At 45.3% G+C, this 21,520-nt stretch overlaps 1 protein-coding gene across 2 annotated transcripts in view; it reads left to right on the forward strand.

The window, feature by feature from the left end:
• PPP2R2B (protein phosphatase 2 regulatory subunit Bbeta) overlaps positions 1 to 21,520 on the forward strand; it is a 223,099-nt gene that overhangs the window by 196,464 nt on the left and 5,115 nt on the right. For both annotated transcript variants that reach the window (XM_038772788.1, XM_038772789.1), the window contains exons 6-8: positions 6,765 to 6,929; positions 11,215 to 11,384; positions 16,659 to 16,750. In XM_038772788.1, the coding sequence (XP_038628716.1) occupies positions 6,765 to 6,929; positions 11,215 to 11,384; positions 16,659 to 16,750 (427 nt within the window). The remainder of the gene's footprint in view (positions 1 to 6,764; positions 6,930 to 11,214; positions 11,385 to 16,658; positions 16,751 to 21,520) is intronic.

Below are 21,520 nucleotides of genomic sequence, written 5' to 3' on the forward strand. Positions count from 1 at the left end.
TCTCCCAAGCACTTAATACAGTACTCTGCACACCGTAAATGCTCAATAAATACTATTGAGTGAATGAATAGGGCTGTGTATTGGAGAAGCAGCGTGGCTCTGTGGAAAGAGCACGGGCTTTGGAGTCAGAGGTCATGGTTTCAAATCCCGGCTCCGCCACTTGTTAGCTGTGTGACTTTGGGCAAGTCACTTCTCTGGGCCTCAGTTACCTCATCTGTAAAATGGGGACTAAGTCTGTGAGCCCCACGTGGGACAACTTGATTACCTTGTTTCTACCCCAGCTCTTAGAACAGTGCTTTGTACATAGTAAGCGCTTAATAAATGCCATCATTATTATTATTATTGAGCGCTTATTATGTACCAAGCACCGTACACGAAGTGCCGGAGTAGATGCAGGATAATCAGATCCCACATGGGACTTAAATTCTAATAGGAGGGAGCACAGGTATTGAGGCACAGAGAAGTGAAGTGACTTACCTAAGGTCAAACAGCAGCCAGGTGGCGGAGCCAGGATTAGAATCCCGGTCCTGTGACTCCAGACCCACGGTCTTTATACGAGGCCACCCTGCTTCCCTGACATCTTGAGTTGGGTTTTCCTCCCACACATTCATGGAAGGAAGAGAATTTCCCAGCAGAGCTGCCTTGCCCTCAGCAGATACAGCAAGGGGGTGGCAGCGACGGGGGCCGTTGGTCTGCTCCTCCATCTGTTCATGAAGACGGCCAGCAATATACTAGATCAAGACAAGTTGAGTCGTGTATTAATAATAATGTTAATAATGTTGGCATTTGTTAAGCGCTTACTATGTGCAAAGCACTGTTCTAAGCGCTTGGGGGGATACAAAGTGATCAGGTTGTCCCACATGGGGCTCACAGTCTTAATCCCCGTTTTACAGATGAGGTAACTGAGGCTCAGAGAAGTTAAGTGACTTGCCCAAGGTCACACAGCAGACGTGGCGGAGCCGGGATTCGAACCCATGACCTCTGACTCCAAAGCCCGTGCTCTTTCCACTGAGCCACACTGCTTCTCATCAGTCCCCCGGGCACAGTGCTGAAATAGGCATCTTAGATGCTGGCTCAGAGCCTGGAGAAGGATACCCAAAAGCCAGGGTTTGCATGGAGGTGAAATCTTATTGTGATTGCTCCTTCACTGTGCATCATGACCTGACTTTTCTCCCCCTCCTCCTCCTGATCCTCCTCATCTTCCTCCACCTCTTCTCCTGCCACCTCCTTCTCTTCTTCTTCCTCTTCCACTTCTTCTTCCTCTTCCTCCACTCCCATCCCCTTCTCCTCCTCCTCTTCCTCCCCCTGTTCATCCTTCTGCTCCTCGTCCCCTTCCTCCGGGCCCTATTCCGGGATCCACGACCGTGGCCTGAGGCTCAGCTGGCTGTCACTAGGAGCTTCTGCCTGCCAGGCGGAGTGACATGTTGCTAGTTTTGCCTGCAGGCTTTGGAGGGGGAAGGGAATTTCTTCCATTTAGGAGACAGATGCCTTGGGGAGAAAGCAAGCAGGAAATATGAATAACGTAATTTGGGCTCTAGCCCGCAGATATATCGGGAGTACCTGCCAAACCAATGAGATGGGGCCACCCACCCTTATAACTGTCACACGTAAAATCGTCGCTGGAAGCACGATAACAATAATAACTGATAGCTATGTTTCCTTTAAACTCAACTGCCCTAAGGACTAAGCAGTCTTTACCAACAGGTGGTTTTGCATCATCAATCAATCGTATTTATTGAGCGCTTACTGTGTCCAGAGCACTGTACTAAGCGCTTGGGAAGTACAAGTTGGCAACATATATTTGTTATATATATATTTGCATGTGTGTGTGTATATATATATATATATATATATATATATATATATTTGCATGTAACCAAGAAGCAGTCACCCCTGGAAACAGTCTCTACAGAGACTAATATAATAATAATAATAATAATGGTATTTGTTAAGCACTTACTATGTGCCAAGCACTGTTCTAAGCACTGGGGTTGATACAAGGTAATCAGGTTGTCCCACGTGGGGCTCACAGTCTTCATCCCCATTTTACAGAGGAGGTAACTGAGGCATGGAAAAGTTAAGTGACAAGTGGCAGAGCTGGGGTTCGAACCTATGACCTCCGGCTCCCAATAATAATAATAATGATGGCATATATTAAGCGCTTACTATGTGCAAAGCACTGTTCTAAGTGCTTGGGAGGTTACAAGGTGATCAGGTTGTCCCATGTGGGGCTCACGGTCTTAATCCCCATTTTACAGATGAGGGAACTGAGGCACAGAGAAGTTAAGTGAGTTGCCCAAGGTCACACAGCTGACCATTGGCAGAGTCGGGATTTGAACCCATAACTTCCGACTCCCAAGCCCGGGCTCTTTCCACTGAGCCACGCTGCTTCTAATCAGCACACCTTTTACAAGTGCCTGTGTAAACAGTAAACAACTCCTTTTGATGTAGTAAATGGTTTACTCTCAAATTGTCTATTATTTTTGTTTCCAAAGACCTTAAGTGAGTTAAACTGAATTCAGTTCTTAATGACCAGGAATAAGTAGAGTATTAGAATTTATCCTTCTCCTGTTGATTAATTTTCCCTGCTGATAGAAATATCTAGGGAGCTTATTAAGGTCCCATTTCTTCCTCTAGGCTCCAGAATCCCAGGCACCATAATAGGCTGCCGTTAACAGCGTACATTTTTGACTTCTTCCTCCCTGGGATTTAAGAATTGACGATCACCTAGCCTAGGTTCAGCCCTAGTAAGAGTCAACCAAGCCATTATCCACTGAAATGGAAATGTTGATGTTCCCTCATTGGTCAGTCAGTTTTTATTGAGCGCTTACTGTGTGCAGAGCACTGTACTAAGCACTTGGGAGAGTTTAGTATAACAGAGTTGGCAGACATGTTCCCTGCCCATAACAAGTGAGCCCGTTATTGGGTCGGAATTGTCTCTATTTGTTGCCGAATTGTACTTTCCAAGCACTTAGTACAGTGCTCTGCATTCATTCATTCAATTGTATTTATTGAGCGCTTACTGTGTGCAAAGCACTGTACTAAGCGCTGTACTACTGTACACAGTAAGCACCCAATAAATACGATTAAACGAATGAATCTCGAGGTCCTTGGCAGAGCTGGTTCTTCTCATTCTCATTCTTTTTTGTTATAGTATTTGTTAAGCACCTGTTATGTGCCAGGCACTGTACTAAACGCTGGAGTAGATACAAGATGATCAGGTTAGACACAGTCTGTGTCCCACAAGGGGCTCACAGTGTTAATCCCCGTTTCACACCTGAGATAACTGAGGCACAGGGAAGTTAAGCGACTCATCCAAGGTCACACAACAGGCAAGGGACAGAGCTGGGATTAGAACCCAGGTCCCAAACTTGTGAGTAATTGTTTCCCCCCTCTCAGGGTCAATCAATCAATCAATCAATCAGTCATATTTATTGAGCGCTTACTATGTGCAGAGCACTGTACTAAGCGCTTGGGAAGTACAAATTGGCATCACATAGAGACAGTCCCTACCCAACAGTGGGCTCACAGTCTAAAAGGGGGAGACAGAGAACAGAACCAAACATACCAACAAAATAAAATAAGTAGGATAGAGATGTAAAAGTAAAATAAATAAATAAATAAATAAATAAATAAATAAATAAATAGAGTAATAAATATGTACAACCATATATACATATATACAGGTGCTGTGGGGAAGGGAAGGAGGTAAGACGGGGGGATGGAGAGGGGGTCGCACCTGGGGAGCTGCCAGTCCTCTACCAGTCTCAACTACGGGAAGGAGAATAATAATAGACTGTAAGCTCATTGGAGGCAGGGAATATGTCTGTTTATTGTACTCTCCCAAGCACTTAATACAGTACTCTGCACACAGTAAATGCTCAATAAATACGATTGAGTGAATGAATAGGGCTGTGTATTGGAGAAGCAGAGGCCTACCCATTCCATTCCTAACTTGGGTAGTGGCTAACGAGCGGAAGGCCATCGGCTACAAGTCAAAACTCATCCATGCTGGGCAGCAGCAGCCTGGGAGAGAGTCCAGGGTGGAGACTCACGTTTACTGCGTGGAAGGAGGCAATGGTAAATCACTTCTGTATTTTTAGCAAGAAAACTCTATGGAGACGCTACCAGAGTGATTGCAGATAAAGGCGGGGCGTTCTGGGAGAGATGTGTCCGTGGCGTCTCTATGGATCAGAGACAATTCGATAGCAAAAGACAAGACACGTTGTTTCCACATTCTTTACTGATTCTAAATTTGCCTTCCGGTTCAATTGTAGTGGGCGAAGTAGCGAGGGGTAGTTGAGACCTGCGGCCCCCACTTTAATCAGGGACACATCTCTTTTAAGAATGTGTGCCCCTTGCGACTTTCCCCTAGGTTCCTTTTCCTTGACTTATTAGGGTGAAACTTCTCCAGAAAGACCCACACCCATTTTCCGCAGTGAAAAAAGGGAAGCAGCTTGGCCTAGGAGATAGCGTGTGGGCCTGTGAGTCAGAAGGACCTGGTTCTAATCCCAGCTCCGCCAGTTGTCTGCTGTGGGGCCTTGAGCAAGTCACTTCACTTCTCTGGGCCTCAGTGACCTCATCTGTAAAATGGGGATTAAGACTGTGAGCCGCATTTGGGATAGGAACTGTGTCCAACCCGATTAGCGTTTTTATATAGTGTTTGTTAACGCTCACTATGTGCCAAGTATCCCAGCCCTTAGCACAGTTCTTGGCACATAGTAGGTGTTTACCAAATCCCGTTCTTATTCCTTTGAAATATGCATGTTTTGTGACAGGATGATGCAGGTGTCTAATACAGTGTGGCTCAGTGGAAAGAGCGTGGGATTTGGAGTCAGAGGTCATGGGTTCAAATCCCAGCTCTGCCAATTGTGGGCTGTATGACTTTGGGCAAGTCATTTAACTTCTCTGGGCCTCAGTTACCTCATCTGTAAAATGGGGATTAAAACTGTGAGCCCCACGTGGGACAACCTGATCACCTTGTATCCTCCCCAGCGCTTAGAACAGTGCTTTGCACATAGTAAGCGCTTAACAAATGCCATCATTATTAATACAGGCGCAAACCATTTGGGAGCCAGGTAGGTCCAGGCATAGTTCTTCCACACCCAAGCCAAAATGGAAACGAAAACCTCCGTCTTAATGCGAAACTCCCTGCCCTGGCTGATTTTGGATCTCCGGTTCTGCCGAATCAGGTCATTAGGAAATGCCGGGCTGCACAGACAACTTCGGAAAATCAGGGTTGGAGGATGTGACCTTAAAAATTGACGTAGAGTTGGGCCAGGGCCTAGACTGTGGAGGACAGCAAGCTTCATACTATGTTGACGATCTCTAAATCCATGGGAGCATCCAACCATCTAACGTAGCTGTGAGATCTGGCCTTACTGTCCAAGATCCATTTGGCTTCCACCAGCACAACCTAGTAAGTACTTACTATGTGCCAAACGGCCTAGTGGATAAAGCATCGGCTTGGGAATCAGAAGGACCTGCGTTCTAATCCTGGCTCCGCCACTTGTCTGTTGTGTGACCTTAGGCAAGTCACTTCACTTCTCCATGCCTCAGTTACCTCATCTCTAAATGGGGATTAAGACTGTGAGCCCAAGGTAGCCCTGGGGTACCGGCCATCCCAAGGTCAAATGCTATCTCGCCAACTTGTACTTCCCAAGCGCTTAGTACAGTGCTCTGCACACAGTAAGCGCTCAATAAATACGATTGATTGATTGATTGATCTCGCGACCACCTAAGCCAGCAGGCGGAGCTCGGAAGTGAGGGTGGGATACCACCCCCACAACCCAGACTGCTAGATTGACAGCCCAAGCCGGGAATACAGAAGGTGTCCCTCGCCCCCGTTTCTGGGCTTTCGCCATCACCCCCCTGCTGCATCACCTTCTGAATGTGCAAACTTTGCTTATGCCTCCATTTCCTATCTTGTGAAATGGGAATTCCCCTATCCGCTACGGATTTGAGGGGGGAAAAAAAAGCCTGCTGGAGTGGGGCATTCGAGCTTCTCTTTGGGGAAGAGGGCTGCCTAATCCCCAAGGATCACTGTCAGTCAATCAATCAATCAATCGATTATGTTTATTGAGCGCTTACTGTTTGCAGAGCACTGTACTAAGCGCTTGGGAAGTACAAGTTGGCAGCATATAGAGACGGTCCCTACCCAGCAGTGGGCTCACAGTCTAGAAGGGGGAGACAGAGAACAAATAAAAACAAAATAAATAGAATAGATATGTACAAGTAAAATAAATAAATAAATAGAGTAATAAATATGAACAAACATATATACATATATACAGGTGCTGTGGGGAAGGGAAGGAGGTAAGCCGGGGGGATTGGAGAGGGAAAGGCGGGCGAGAGGAAGGAGGGGGCTCAGTGTGGGAAGGCCTCCTGGAGGAGGTGAGCTCTCAGTAGGGCCTTGAAGGGAGGAAGAGAGGTAGCTTGGCGGATGGGCAGAGGGAGGGCATTCCAGGCCAGGGGGATGACGTGGGCCGGGGGTCGATGGTGGGACAGGCGAGAACGAGGCACGGTGAGGAGGTGAGCGGCGGCAGAGGAGCGGAGGGTGCGGGCTGGGCTGGAGAAGGACAGAAGGGAGGTGAGGTAGGAGGGGGCGAGGGGATGGACAGCCTTGAAGCCCAGGGTGAGGAGTTTCTGCCTGATGCGTAGGTTGATTGGAAGCCACTGGAGATTTTTGAGATTTTGAGATTTTTGTCGTGCCCTTTGTAAAACAGGCCTAGGCGTTGTTTTGCTCCTTGACTTGCCCACTTCAGATATTGTCGACATCAAGCCTGCGAATATGGAGGAGCTGACGGAGGTCATCACGGCAGCGGAGTTCCATCCCCATCACTGCAACACCTTGGTGTACAGCAGCAGTAAAGGAACCATTCGGCTGTGTGACATGCGAGCCAACGCCCTGTGTGACCAGCACACCAAATGTGAGCTCTTCCTGTCTCCGGTCAGAGCGGCGGGGGGAGGTCCGCTTGTGGAAAGCGAGGATTTCAGACTTTTCAGCCGTTCTTCCCCGGAAGGGTGGAGGGGGCAAGGTCAGAGGACCCGCACTCTGTTTCCAGTTCTGCCACTTGCCTGCCGTGTGCCACTAGAGAAGCAGCATGGCTCAGTGGAAAGAGCCTGGGCTTGGGCGTCAGAGGTCATGGGTTCTAATCCACTTGTCAGCTGTGTGACTTTGGGCAAGTCACTTCACTTCTCTGTGCCTCCGTCCCCTCATCTGTAAAATGGGGATGAAGACTGCACATGGAGCAACCTGGTTACCTTGTATCCCCCCCAGCGCTTAGAACAGTGCTTGGCATCATCATCATCATCATCAGTTGTATCTGTTGAGCGCTTACTATGTGCAGAGCACTGTACTAAGCGCTTGGGAAGTACAAATTGGCAACATATAGAGACAGTCCCTACCCAACAGTGGGCTCACAGTCTAAAAGGGGAAGACAGAGAACAAAACCAAACGTACTAACAAAATAAAATAAATAAATTGGCACATAGTAAGCGCTTAACAAATACCATCATCATTATTATTATTATTATCATTAGGCAAGTCACCTAACTTCTGCAGACCTCATCTGTAAAATGGTGGCAAAATACCTGTTCTTCTTTCCCCTTAGACTGTGCATCCGCTGTGGAACAGGGACTGTGTCTGATCTGCTTGTATTCTATCTACCTTAGCATTAATTCAGTGCTTTGCATATAGTAAGCGCTTGACAAGTACCACAATTGCTATTAATTATTATTATTATCACATAATTAACACTAATGATATTAAGTGCTTACTATGTGTCAAGAACTATTCCAAGTCCTGGAGTAGATTCAAGATGATCAGGTGCCACAGGGGCTTCATAGACTAAGTAGGAGGGAGAACTGTTATTGAATCCTCATTTTGCAGAGGAGGGAACTGCAGAACAAAGAAATTAAATGAATTGCCCAAGGTCACGCAGCAGACAAGAGGTGGAGGCAGGATTAGAACCAGTCCTCTGACACCTAGGCCCAAGCTCTTTACACTAGGCCATTCTGCTTCTCGTTGTTATTATTATCGTTGCCATTATTATCATCATCATTATTACTGTCCCCTTCCAATTTGCTAGTGGGGATTTAAGGGGTTTTGAACAATAAAGCATTGAAATGCCTGAAAATAGGACTTCCTTCAAGTGGAAACCCTTCGACACACGCAGTCTACTCCTGCCGTTAACTCTGAGTTGATTTTATAAACTGGATCTGGAGTAGGAATTCATAAAAATGATTTTTGAGATAAATCTTCAAGAGTGTTAGCCCTGAGTTGTGACACACTGTCTTCCTGATTTCTGAATCTGCCAAGGCTGCTGCATTTGTATTCTTCCTAAGCCCACCGAGGGACCCAAGACAATAATGCTAAACATGCGCTATCTTCGAAAAATAACCTGGTGGGGGTCAGTGCAGTTGTGTTGTCAAAAAAGATGAAGTCGATATTGAACTGTGCTTTAGACGGGAAGGAAGATTTGGTTTGGTGCTGGAAGATTCTGATCCCTCATCCAAAACCAAGAAAATCATTAGTTGCAGCACTGCTGTCTTGCTTCAAGATTCATCGGGATGGCCAGGATTCCTGTTCCACTTCCAGTTTGTAATTAAGCGGCAAACTTTTAAAAATTTGAGTTTCCCAAAGCAGCCATAGTCCTTATCTGGGATTTCTGGGTATTCAGCGGCAGCAGTATCCCTCCAGTTCTCTCTGCACATCCAAGCCATCGGAAAAACAAGCTCAGTTTGATCTCTCCCTTGGTATTTCCTCTTGATTTTTCTCCAGGTTTGGGTAGCACTTTAGTCAAGTGCGGCCCAGCAGTTAGGTGATGCGGAATTGAGACAGCTCATCAAAATTCTAAATGAAAAGCAACATTGGCTTTGAAAGGTGGATTCTCCAGTGGAGATATTTAATAACCATCAGTGTTTAATCAAAATGCAGACCAAAGAAATCCATGTTCCCTGGAGTCATATATCTGTGTGTGTGTGTGTGCGTGCACACGTGTGCGCATGTGTAGTGATCATTTGTCAGCTGTGTGTGGTTATATGAAAACCTATGTCACGGAATAAATTAACCTAAGAAGCTTGCTTGCCAAACGGTGAGATGCCAGGCCTGAAGAGTTTCAAGGCTACGCAGACGGAAGGCAAACCAAGGACTTCTGTGCGTCCCTGAAAAGTGTATGTGTACACCCATCATCACTAAGGAGTAAAGATTTTGCCCCCCTCGTCACCAAGAAAGAATCCCAAAGAAATCCAGACACTGCAATGATCTCCTCAGCACTGTACCACCAATCAGGATGACACTCTACTGGGAAGAGTTTACCTGTCAATGTGTGAATCAATCAATCAATCGTATTTATTGAGCGCTTACTGTGTGCAGAGCACTGTACTAAGCACTTGGGAAGTACAAGTTGGCAACATATGAAGACGTGACTGCCCTGGAGACTGCCTTAAATGTTTGAGTGATGAGCAAATCTAAAAATAATAATGGTGGTATTTGTTAAGCGCTTACTATGTGCAAAGCACTGTTCTAAGCGCTGGGGGGGATACAAGGTGATCAGGTTGTCCCACTTGGGGCTCACAGTCCTAATCCCCATTTTACAGATGAGGTAACTGAGGCACAGAGAAATTAAGTGGCTTGCCCAAGGTCACACAGCTGACAAGTGGCTGAGCCAGGATTCAAACCCATGACCTCTGACTCCCAAGCCTGTGCTCTTTCCACTGAGCCATGCTGCTTCTCCCGCATCAGCTGAGATCAGCAAGTGCTTAGTACAGTGCTCTGCACACAGTAAGCGCTCAATAAATATGATTGAATGAATGAAAAGCCAGGCGGAGGTGGGTTGCTTGTTGCTGAGTGTGTCTGTTATATTGTTCCCTCTCAAGTGCTTCGCAGTACTCAATAAATATGATTGATTGGTTATTAAGTACTTATTTTGTGCCAAGCACTGTACTAAGCGCTGGGGTAGATACAAGGCATTCAAGTAGGATACAATCCTCACCCCAGTAAATGTTCACATTCATATTCCTCAGCACCTGGGTCAATAGTGGTAATAATTGTGGTATTTGTTAAGCACTTACTTTGTGCCAGACATTGTATCAAGTGCAGGGGTGGATTCAAGCCGATCGTGTTGGACTCAGTCCCCGTCCCACGTGGGCCTCACAGTCTTAATCCCCATTTTACAGTTGAGGTAACTGAGGTTCAGAGAAGTGAAGTGACTTGCCCAGAGTCACACAGCTGACAAGTGGTGGAGCCGGGATTCGAACCCTGGTCCTTCTGACACCCAGGCCTGTGCTCTATCCACTAGTTGGAATCTGTTGCTGATCCTTAAGTAGTAGGAAAGCAAGCCATATTAACTACACTCAGGGTCGCCCCATCATCTGAAGGATGAGCTGTGGGTCCCCCCCCACCCCATTGCAGCCAGAACAAAGCTACTAAAAGTGGCATCCCACCAGACAAGAAGCCACCTACTGAATAGTAATAATGAAGGGAATAACGGATTCTGAACAGCATCTAACATTCAATAAGTACAGCGGTCTAATTTGCTATCTCACTGCCCCAATCTACAGCCTCAGGAATTGAGCCCAAATTGGCTGGCTGGAATATAGAGCAACGTATAGATATTGCCTCTCTGGAGAAGACACTAATGCTAGGAAAAGTCCAGGGAAAACGTGGAAGAGGGAGACTGGCAGCTAGTTCATTCATTCATTCATTCAGTCGTATTTATTGAGCGCTTACTGTGTGCAGAGCTCTGTACTAAGCGCTTGGGAAGTACAAGTTGGCAACGTATAGAGATGGTCCCTACCCAACAACAGGCTCAGAGTCTAGAAGGGGGAGACAGAGAACAAAACAAAACATATTAACAAAATAAAATAAATAGAATAGATATGTACAAGTAAAATAAACTCCCCAAAACAGGCTCAGAGTCTAGAAGGGGGAGACAGACAACAAAACAAAACATGTGGACAAGTGTCAAGTCGTCAGAACAAATGGAATTAAAGCTAAATGCACAAAGCTAGTTGGATAGAGACCATAACAACAATAACAGAAGAACCGTTAGAAAGGTTAGGGATTATGGCAGAAGACAGGACGTTCTGGAGAAAATACATCTATGGAGTCGCTGTGAATCGGAAACAGTGCAATGGCACATAATAATAATAATTGCCTAGCCAGTTTACAGAGATGCATCTGTTTTCTTATCGTTCTCCTTTGTCCTGTAGTTTTTGAAGAACCCGAAGACCCAAGTAACCGGTCGTTTTTTTCGGAGATCATCTCTTCCATCTCGGACGTGAAATTCAGTCACAGTGGGAGATATCTCATGTCCAGGGATTATCTCACTGTCAAAGTGTGGGACATGAACATGGAGAACAGGCCCATTGAGACCTACCAGGTAAGGTATGGTGCCGCACCCTCCAGCTCTCCTGGGTGTCCGAAACGTGGAAAATGAACACAGAACCATAATGGGTTTGGGTTTTTTTTTCCTTCCATATGGTCTGACTCAGTGGTAGAGGTATGATAAAAATGATGGTATTTTTTAAGCGCTTACTATTGCCAAGCGCTGTTCTAAGCGCTGGAGTAGATACAAGGTAATCAGGCTGTCCCACGCGGGGCTCACGGTCTTAATCCCCATTTTACAGATGAGGTAACTGAGGCCCAGAGAAGTGAAGTGACTTGCCCAAAGTCACCCAGCAGTTGCCTCATCTGTAAAATGGGGATTAGGACTGTGAGCCCACTGTGGGACAACCTGATCACCTTGGAACCTCCCCAGCGCTTAGAACAGTGCTTTATATCTGTATATATGTTTGTACATATTTATTACTCTATTTATTTATTTATTTATTTTACTTGTACATATCTATTCTATTTATTTTATTTTGTTAGTATGTTTGGTTTTGTTCTCTGTCTCCCCCTTTTAGACTGTGAGCCCACTGTTGGGTAGGGACTGTCTCTATATGTTGCCAACTTGTACTTCCCAAGCGCTTAGTACAGTGTTCTGCACACAGTAAGCGCTCAATAAATATGATTGATTGATTGATAAGTGGCAGAGCTGGGGATCAGAACCCATGACCTCTGACTCCCGAGCTCGTGCTCTTTCCACTAAGCCATGCTGCTTCTCTATAAGCATGATGTTAAGGGGCTGAGGTTGGAGGCCCAGGGACTTGTCACTAGGAAGCCATCCTTGCACCTTTTATTCACCTCACCCTCAGCCTTGTAACACCTTATGAGAAGCAGCATGGCTCAGTGGAAAGAGTCAGAGGTCATGGGTTCAAATCCCAACTGGGTCACTTGTCAGCTGTGTGACTTTGGGCAAGTCAACTTCTCTGTGCCTCAGTGACCTCATCTGTAAAATGAGGATTAAGACTGTGAGCCCCATGTGGGACAACCTGATCACCTTGTATCCCCCCAGCACTTAGAACAGTGCTTGACACATAGGAAGCGCTTAACAAGTTATCATCATTATTATTATTATTATTACATGCATAGCCATAATTTTATTATTAATAATAATTGTGGTATTTGCTAAGTGCTTACTATAGGTCGAGTACTGTATGAGGGGCTGGAATAGATACAAGATAATCAGGTCCTACATGGGGCTCACAGTCTAAGTAGGAGGGAGAACAGGTATTGAATTCCTGTTTGCAGATGAGAGAAGTGAAGTGACTTGCCTGTGGTCACACAGCAGACAAGTGGTGGAGCCGGGATTAGAACTCAGGGCCTCTGACTTCTAGGCGTGTGCTCTTTCCTCTAAACCATGCTGCTTTTTTTTCATGGTATTTGTTAAGCACTGCTTCCCTTTTTAATGTCCATATTCCCATGTAGACTAAGCTTCTTCTGGGCAGGGGACATGTCTGTCAACACTGTTACAGAATTGGTAGGGGCTGTGTGAAAAATCACAATTTTCTTTTAATGACATCTTAAAATGAATGGTCAGGTTTGCTAAGTGGATAAGAGATATAATCAGTGTTTTGCCTGGGGGTTAGTGTTTCTGCTCTGAAACTATAGATACTCTTGTTCTGCTTCAAAGACAAGCAGCATGGCCTACAGGAAAGAGATAACCTGGGTACTAATCTTGGCTAATAAGAATAATGATAATGGTGGTATTTGTCTCCCCCTTTTAGACTGTGAGCCCACTGTTGGGTAGGGACTGTCTCTATATGTTGCCAACTTGTACTTCCCAAGCGCTTAGTACAGTGCTTTGCACACAGTAAGCGCTCAATAAATACGATTGATTGATTGATTGATTGATTTGTTAAGCGCTTACTCTATACCAGGCTCTGTACTAATCTCTGGGGTCAATAGAAGCAGATTGGGTTGGACACAGTCCCTGTCCTTAGCAGGACCCATCGTCTTAATCCCCATTTTACAGATGAGGAAACTGAGGCCCAGATAAGTGAAGTTACTTGACCAAGGTCACACAGCAGAGAAGTGGTGGAACTGGGATTAGAACCCAGTTCTTTCTGACTCCTAGTCCCATACTCTATCCATGAGGCCTTGCTGCTTCTCCAACTCTTACCTGCTGTGAGACTTTGGGCCAGTCACTTTACTTCGCTTTATCTCAGTTTCCTCATCTGTACAATGGGGATTCAATATCCATTCTCCTTCCCCCCCTTCCTCGCAGACTGTGAGCTTCACAGGCGACAGAGTTTACTGCCCTCACCCTCACCCTGCCATGGTGGGGAGAATAGAGAGAGTAGGATGAGATCAGGTGACACAGGGGAATGACAACAACCAAGATAGTAATAATAATAACAATAATAATAATAATAATGGCATTTGTTAAGCACTTACTTTGTGTGAAGCACTGTTCTAGGCACTGTGGGGGATACAAGGTGATCAGGTTGTCCCACGTGGGGCTCACAGTCTTAATGCCCATTTTACAGATGGGGTAACTGAGGCACGGAGAAGTGAAGTGACTTGCCCAAGGTCACACAGCAGACATGTGGCGGAGCCGGGATTAGAACCCACGACCTATGACTCCCAAGCTCGGGCTCTTTCCACCGAGCCACGCTGCTTAAGCGTCTGAATGAGATAGACTGGCAAGAGTCTGAGAAAGGCGTGATTAAAGTCAGCGAGATCCCAAAGAGTGTGATTAGTACAGTGCTGTGCACACAGTAAGCGCTCAATAAATACGATTGATGATGATTAGGACAAATGTATTCAACAAATCCCGCAAAAAAAATTCCCGTCGCGATTGGTTAATGAGTGCCGTATTTACCCCTATTTGAATGAACTTCTAAAGTTTGTTGAAACTCAGAGCGTATTTTTTTTTTGTACATTTGGACTACAACTGTAAAGTCCAATTCAATCCCCAGTTCTAATTCCCTTGACTAGCAAAATGTCAACCACTTGGAGTGTTTGCTTTTCATTGAGGATTTGTGACTCCCTTATTGCCAAAACCTAATTCTCATTTGCAATGAGAACCTAAGAAATAGCATTAACGGGGCAGTCCTTCCTGCCCGGAAAAGTGAGAGGAACGGGGTGATGATTTAGAGATGAATACTTTTAACAAACCTGATTTTTCTCTTCCGTTTCACTTCTGGTGAATTGTTTGTTCCCTATCTCCCCCTTCTAGACTGTGAGCCCACTGTTGGGTAGCACGTCTCTTTATGTTGCCAACTTGTACTTCCCAAGCGCTTAGTACAGTGCTCTGCACACAGTAAGCGCTCAATAAATACGATTGATTGATTGATGATTGATTATGGGCTGTACATTCAAGAATTTACGCAGATCTTTGTGTGTGTTCCACCCGGTATGTCAGTGTGGTTGAGAAGACTGTCATTATGAGAAGCAGCGTGGCTCTGTGGAAAGAGCACGGCCTGGGGAGCCCGAGGTCGTGGGTTCTAATTCCGCCTCCGCCCCTTGTCAGCTGTGTGACCACGGGCAAGTCACTTAACTTATCCGGGCCTCAGTTCCCTCATCTGTAAAATGAAGACTGTGAACCCCACGTGGGATAACCTGATTATCTTGTATCTACCCCAGTGCTTAGAACAGTGCCTGGCACGTAGTAAGCGTTTAACAAATACCAACCTTATTATTATGGCTGACAATAAAATGAATATTTGAGGGTGATGCCCAGCAATGACAGAAAAAAGGGCACAATGCTACCTTCTCTCCCAAGGCACAGGCTGCCCTGTGAGCTAGTCTCTAGACTGTGGGCTCCTTGTGGGCAGGAATGTGTCTGTTGTTATATTGTACTCTCCCAAGCGCTTAGTACAGTGCTTTGCACACAGTAAGCGCTCAATAAATATGGTTGAATGAATGAATGAAATGCTAATCAGCTGCCTTGCAATTCTTCAGATCCACCAGAACAAACCTCACCCCACCTTCAGAGCCTTTCTGAAATCACATCTCCTCCAGGAAACCTTCCACAATTCATTTTAGCGTGGCTTAATCAATCAATCAATCGTATTTATTGAGCACTTACTGTGTGCAGAGCACTGTACTAAGCGCTTGGGAAGTACAAGTTGGCAACATATACAGTCCCTACCCAACAGTGGGCTCACAGTCTAAAAGGGGGAGGAATACACATGGTTTGGTGAGTTGCCCCAGCCCCGCCACCCAAAACTCCATTTCTTCATCAGCTCTTGCAGGATTTGTTTGAGGAGGCACTAAAACTGATTCTAGGATGTGTCGTCATCATTGTCAACAGTGGTATTTACTGAGCGCTTCCTGTGTGCAGAGCACTGTAGTAAACATTTGGGAGAGTTCACTGCGCAGATTTGGCAGATATCTTCTCTGCCCACCCCGAGCGTACAGTCTAGAGGGGGGAGGCAGACATTAATATAGATATAATGTAACATATATAATAAATAAATACAATACAGTTTAAAATACAAATATAATTAATGTGTCACATAAATAAACAACCAATTTATTAATATGAGTAAATGTGGTCATGGGTTCTAATTCCGGCTCTGCTACTGATCTGCTGTGTGACCTTGGATAAGTCACTTCCCTTCTCTGGGCCTCAATGCCCTCATCTGTAAACTGGGGATTGAGACTGTGAGCCCCACGTGGGAAAGGGACTATGTCTAACCTGATTTACTTGTATCCGCCCCAGCACATGAAACATAGTAAGTGCTTAACTTACTATGTTAGCCAACCAATAAAAACCAATAACCAACCAACCAATAATAACCAACATTATTATTAACAAATACCCCATTTATTATTATTGATAAATAGATTATCATATATAATTTATAATAATGATGGCATTTATTAAACACTGTTCTAAGTGCAGGGGAGGTTACAGCGTGATCAGGTTGTCCCACGGGGGGGACTCACAGTCTTAATCCCCATTTTACAGATGAGGTAAGTGAGGCCCAGAGAAGTGAAGTGACTTGCCCAAAGTCACACAGCTGACAATTGGCAGAGCCAGGATTTGAACCCATGACCTCTGACTCCAAAGCCCGGGCTCTTTCCACTGAGCCACGCTGCTTCTGTAGTATATAATTTATAGATGTGGCCATGTGAAATGTCCATTTCAATCAATCAATCGTATTTATTGAGCACTTACTGTGTGCAGAGCACTGTACGAAGCGCTTGAGAAGTACAAGTTGGCAACATATAGAGACAGCCCTTACCCATCAGTGGGCTCACAGTCTAAAAGTCAACAAACGGGTGATTGATAGATTCTTCTCTATTTGTATTTCTCAACTAGGTTCATGATTATCTCCGAAGCAAGCTGTGCTCCCTCTACGAAAACGACTGCATATTCGACAAATTTGAGTGCGTGTGGAATGGTTCCGACAGGTGAGGAGCATTACGGGCGGCGGGGGGTTTAAGATGTCTCTCTTCAGTATCTTTTCCTCTCCTCTTTCCTGAGTCCATCTTCCCTTCCTCTCAGTGTGTGGCAGGATGAGAATCCTGAGCGTCAAAAGGCAGGCATTTAGGAACCCTTCCCCCCAAAATAAATAATAATAATGATATTTGTTAAGTGCTTACTATGTGCCAACCACTGTTGTAAGCACTGGGGTAGATACAGGGTAATCAGGTTGTCCCATGTGGGGTTCATAGTCTTAATCCCTATTTTACAGATGAGGGAACTGAGGTACAGAGAAGTGAAGTGACTTGCCCAAAGTCACACAGCTGACGAGTGGCGGAGCCGGGATTAGAACCCACGACCTCTGACTCCCAAGCGTGGGCTCTTTTCACGAGCCACGCTGCTTCTCTTCATAACACATAACAAAGTGCCTTTGTACTTCCCAAGCGCTTTGTACTTCCCAAGTACTTAGTACAGTGCTCTGCACAAAGTAAGCGCTCAATAAGTGCAATTGAATGAATGAATGAATGAATGAATAACACCCAGTCACATGAAACAAGCACCCATGATGTCCTTTCTCATCGGTGACCTTCTCACCTCCAAATCCTGGTTGACTTCTAAATACTAAACCATTAGTCCCTCTCACTGGCTAAAAATCCTCTCCGTTCTCACTTTCCTTGGCTCACTCGCTATTATCTTTGGAGATGCTCCTTCTCCTCACTATAATAATAATCCTTTTGGTATTTAAGCACCCACTATGTGCCAAGCACTGTTCTAAGCATTGGGGTAGATCCAAGCTAATCAGGTCAGGCACAGCTCCTGTCTCACATGGGGCTCACAGTCTTAATCCCCATTTTAAAGATGAGGTCACTGAGGCACAGAGAAGTTAAGTGATTTGCCCAGGATCATTTAGTCAGTCGTATTTATTGAGCGCTTACTGTGTGCAGAGCACTGGACTAAGCGCTTGGGAAGTACAAGTCGGCAACATACGGAGACGGTCCTTACCCAACAACGGGCTCACAGTCTACAAGGATCACAGAGCAGACCAGTGGTGGAGGCAGGATTAGAATCCACATCATTTCACTTCCCGGGCCGTGCTGTTTCCACTAGGCTACTGTGCTTCTCGGGGAAGACTTTTTATTGGACAGCCGACATGGCTGGTTAATTTTTTCTTTTTGCTGGACTGTCATTTTTAACAGGCAATTAGCACCTTCATGAAGGCAGTGCCTTGGGAAACACCCATAGTGAGGAGAAATGGTCCTTGAGAGAGTGCTCGACACATTGTAAGGGCTTTTCAAATACCATTTCTCCTCACTGTGGGTGTTTCCCAAAGCTCTGCCTTCGCGAAAGTGCTAATTGCCTGTTAAAGATGACAGTCAGGCAACAGGTGAGAATTAGCCAGCCACATTAGCTGTCCAATAAAAAGACGGCTCCTCTGCCATAGATTCTCAAAGCCAATCTTTGACTCTTGCCTTTTTTTTTTAATGGTATTTGTTAAGCGCTTATTATGTTCCAGGCACTGTACCAAGCCCTGAGATAGATACAAGGACATCAGGTTAGACCCAGCCAATGTCCCACATGGGGCTCGCAGTTTTAATCCCCATTTTACAGATGAAATTAGCTGTCCAATAAAAATTCAGCTCCTCTGCCATAGATTCTCAAAGCCAATCTTTGACTCCTGCCTTTTTTTTTTAATGGTATTTGTTAAGCGCTTATTATGTTCCAGGCACTGTACCAAGCCCTGAGATAGATACAAGAACATCAAGTTAGACCCAGCCCATGGCCCACATGGGGCTCGCCGTTTTAATCCCCATTTTACAGATGAAATTAGCTGTCCAAAAAAAAGACAGCTCCTCTGCCATAGATTCTCAAAGCCAATCTTTGACTCCTGCCTTTTTTTTTTTAATGGTATTTGTTAAGCGCTTATTATGTTCCAGGCACTGTACCAAGCCCTGAGATAGATACAAGGACATCAGGTTAGACCCAGCCCATCTCCCACCTGGGGCTCGCAGTTTTAATCCCCATTTTACAGATGAAATTAGCTGTCCAATAAAAAGTCAGCTCCTCTGCCATAGATTCTCAAAGCCAATCTTTGACTCCTGCCTTTTTTTTTTAATGGTATTTGTTAAGCGCTTATTATGTTCCAGGCACTATACCAAGCCCTGAGATAGATACAAGAACATCAAGTTAGACCCAGCCCATGGCCCACATGGGGCTCGCCGTTTTAATCCCCATTTTACAGATGAAATTAGCTGTCCAAAAAAAAGACAGCTCCTCTGCCATAGATTCTCAAAGCCAATCTTTGACTCCTGCCTTTTTTTTTTTAATGGTATTTGTTAAGCGCTTATTATGTTCCAGGCACTGTACCAAGCCCTGAGATAGATACAAGGACATCAGGTTAGACCCAGCCCATGGCCCACCTGGGGCTCGCCGTTTTAATCCCCATTTTACAGACGAGGTGACTGAAGCACAGAGAAGCAAAGTGACTTGCCCAAGGTCACACAAAACCAGTATCTGTATATATCTGAATATATTTGTAAGGGCTCACAGTTTTAATCCCCATTTTACAGACGAGATGAGTGAAGCACAGAGAAGCGAAGTGACTTGCCCAAGGTCACACAAAACCAGTATCTGTATATATCTGAATATATTTGTAATTTATGTATTTATCTATTTATATTAATGTGAGCTGTTGTGACTGTGTGCTCGCTTTGGGCAAGAATGTGTCTGTTGTTATATTGTACTCTCCCAAGCGCTTAGTGCAGTGCTTTGCACACAGTAAGGGCTCAATAAATACGATTGAATGAAGGAAGTGGCAGAGCCAGGATTAAAACCCAGGTCATCGGGCTCCCAGGCCCGTGCTCTTTCCACTAGGCCACGTTCCTTCTCTAAGCCTTTTTTTAAAATAATAATCATGATGGCATTCATTAAGAGCTTACTATGTGCAAAGCACTTTTCTTTTTTCTTTCCTTATCCCCCACCATCCCCTCATCTGATCCGTCTGCCCGTCCTTCAGGTTACTTTTTGGCTGGTCACTCCTCAAGCATCTCCCTGGGTCAGTCAGTCAATCAATCAATCGTATTTATTGAGTGCTTACTGTGTGCAGAGCACTGTACCAAGCGCTTGGGAAGTACAAGTTGGCAACATATAGAGACAGTCCCTACCCAACAGTGGGCTCACAGTCTAAAAGGGGGAGACAAAGAACAAAACCAAACATACTAACAAAATAAAATGAATAGATATCCCTTTCCACTTTTAGAGTCCCAATCCTAGCTCACACTCTCTCATCAGTTGGCACCTGGGTGGTGGCAACAGCCGCCTTGCTGGTCTCCCCAGCAGCAGTCTCTTCCCTCGCCAGTTTATCCTCTCCTCAGCAACAAGAGTCAAATTCCCCAAGCATCAGCATGAGCCTGTCACTCCTTCTTCTTGTATGCCTTTTATATATATATATATTTTTCCCCCTTTTAGACTGTGAGCCCACTGTTGGGTAGGGACTGTCTCTATATGTTGCCAACTTGTACTTCCCAAGCTCTTAGTACAGTGCTTTGCACACAGTAAGCGCTCAATAAATATGATTGATTCTTCAGAAATCTCAAAGTCGCCGTTCTTATCAAAGTGATGCTTCGATTATGGGCTTTACCCATAATCGTTCTCCAACCAGCCTGAGCAAACCTGCTTCTCGTTCCTACAGTCTTTTGCAACATTGCTCCCATCGTTTCCTTCCCAAAAATGCCTTTCTCCCTCCTCTTCAACAGCCCACGTTCCAACCGTCCTACCCGTAACCCTCCTCACCGCTCTAGTCCTGACAGCCACTCCAGCTCGATCAATCAGACGTATTTATTGAGTGCTTTCCATGTGCAGAGCACTGTACTAAGCACCTGAGAGAGTACAATAGAGCAGAGTTGGTAGAAACACTTCCTCTACCACTGCACTTATAATAATAATAATAGTGATGGCATTTACTAAGCGCTTACTATGTGCAAAGCACTGTTCTAAGCGCTGGGGAAGTTACAAGGTGATCAGGTTGTCCCACGGGGGCTCACAGTCTTCATCCCCATTTTACAGATGAGGTCACTGAGGCCCAGAGAAGTTAAGTGACTTGCCCAAAGTCACACAGCTGACAATTGGTGGAGTTGGGATTTGAACCCATGACCTCTGACTCCAAAGCCCTTGCTCTTTTCCACTGAGCCACGCTGCTTCTCTAATCTACTTTATATCTACTTCAGGCCACTCATTCATTTGTTCATTCAGTCAATCGTATTTACTGAGCGCTTACCGTGTGCAAAGCACTGTACTAAGCGCTTGGGAAGTACAAGTCGGCAACATATAGAGACAGTCCCTACCCAACAACGGGGCTCACAGTCTAGAAGGGGGAGACGGACAACAAAACAAAACATATAGACAGGTGTCAAAATCGTCAGAACAAATAGAATCATAGCTATATGCACATCATTAACAAAATAAATAGAATAGTAAATCTGTACAAGTAAAATAGTGATAAATCTGTACAAATATATACAAGTGCTGTGGGGAGGGGAAGGAGGTAGGGCGGGGGGGATGGGGAGGAGGAGAGGAAAAAGGGGGCTCAGTCTGGGAAGGCCTCCTGGAGGAGGTGAGCTCTCAGTAGGGCTTTGAAGGGAGGAAGAGATGCGTGGAGGGAGGGCATTCCAGTGCGGGCTGGGCTGGAGAATAATAATAATAATAATAGTGATAGTATTTGTTAAGCGCTTACTATGTGCACAGCACTGTTCTAAGCGCTG

This window comes from Tachyglossus aculeatus, chromosome X1 (genome assembly GCF_015852505.1).
Source record: "Tachyglossus aculeatus isolate mTacAcu1 chromosome X1, mTacAcu1.pri, whole genome shotgun sequence".
NCBI classification, from domain to species: domain Eukaryota; kingdom Metazoa; phylum Chordata; class Mammalia; order Monotremata; family Tachyglossidae; genus Tachyglossus; species Tachyglossus aculeatus.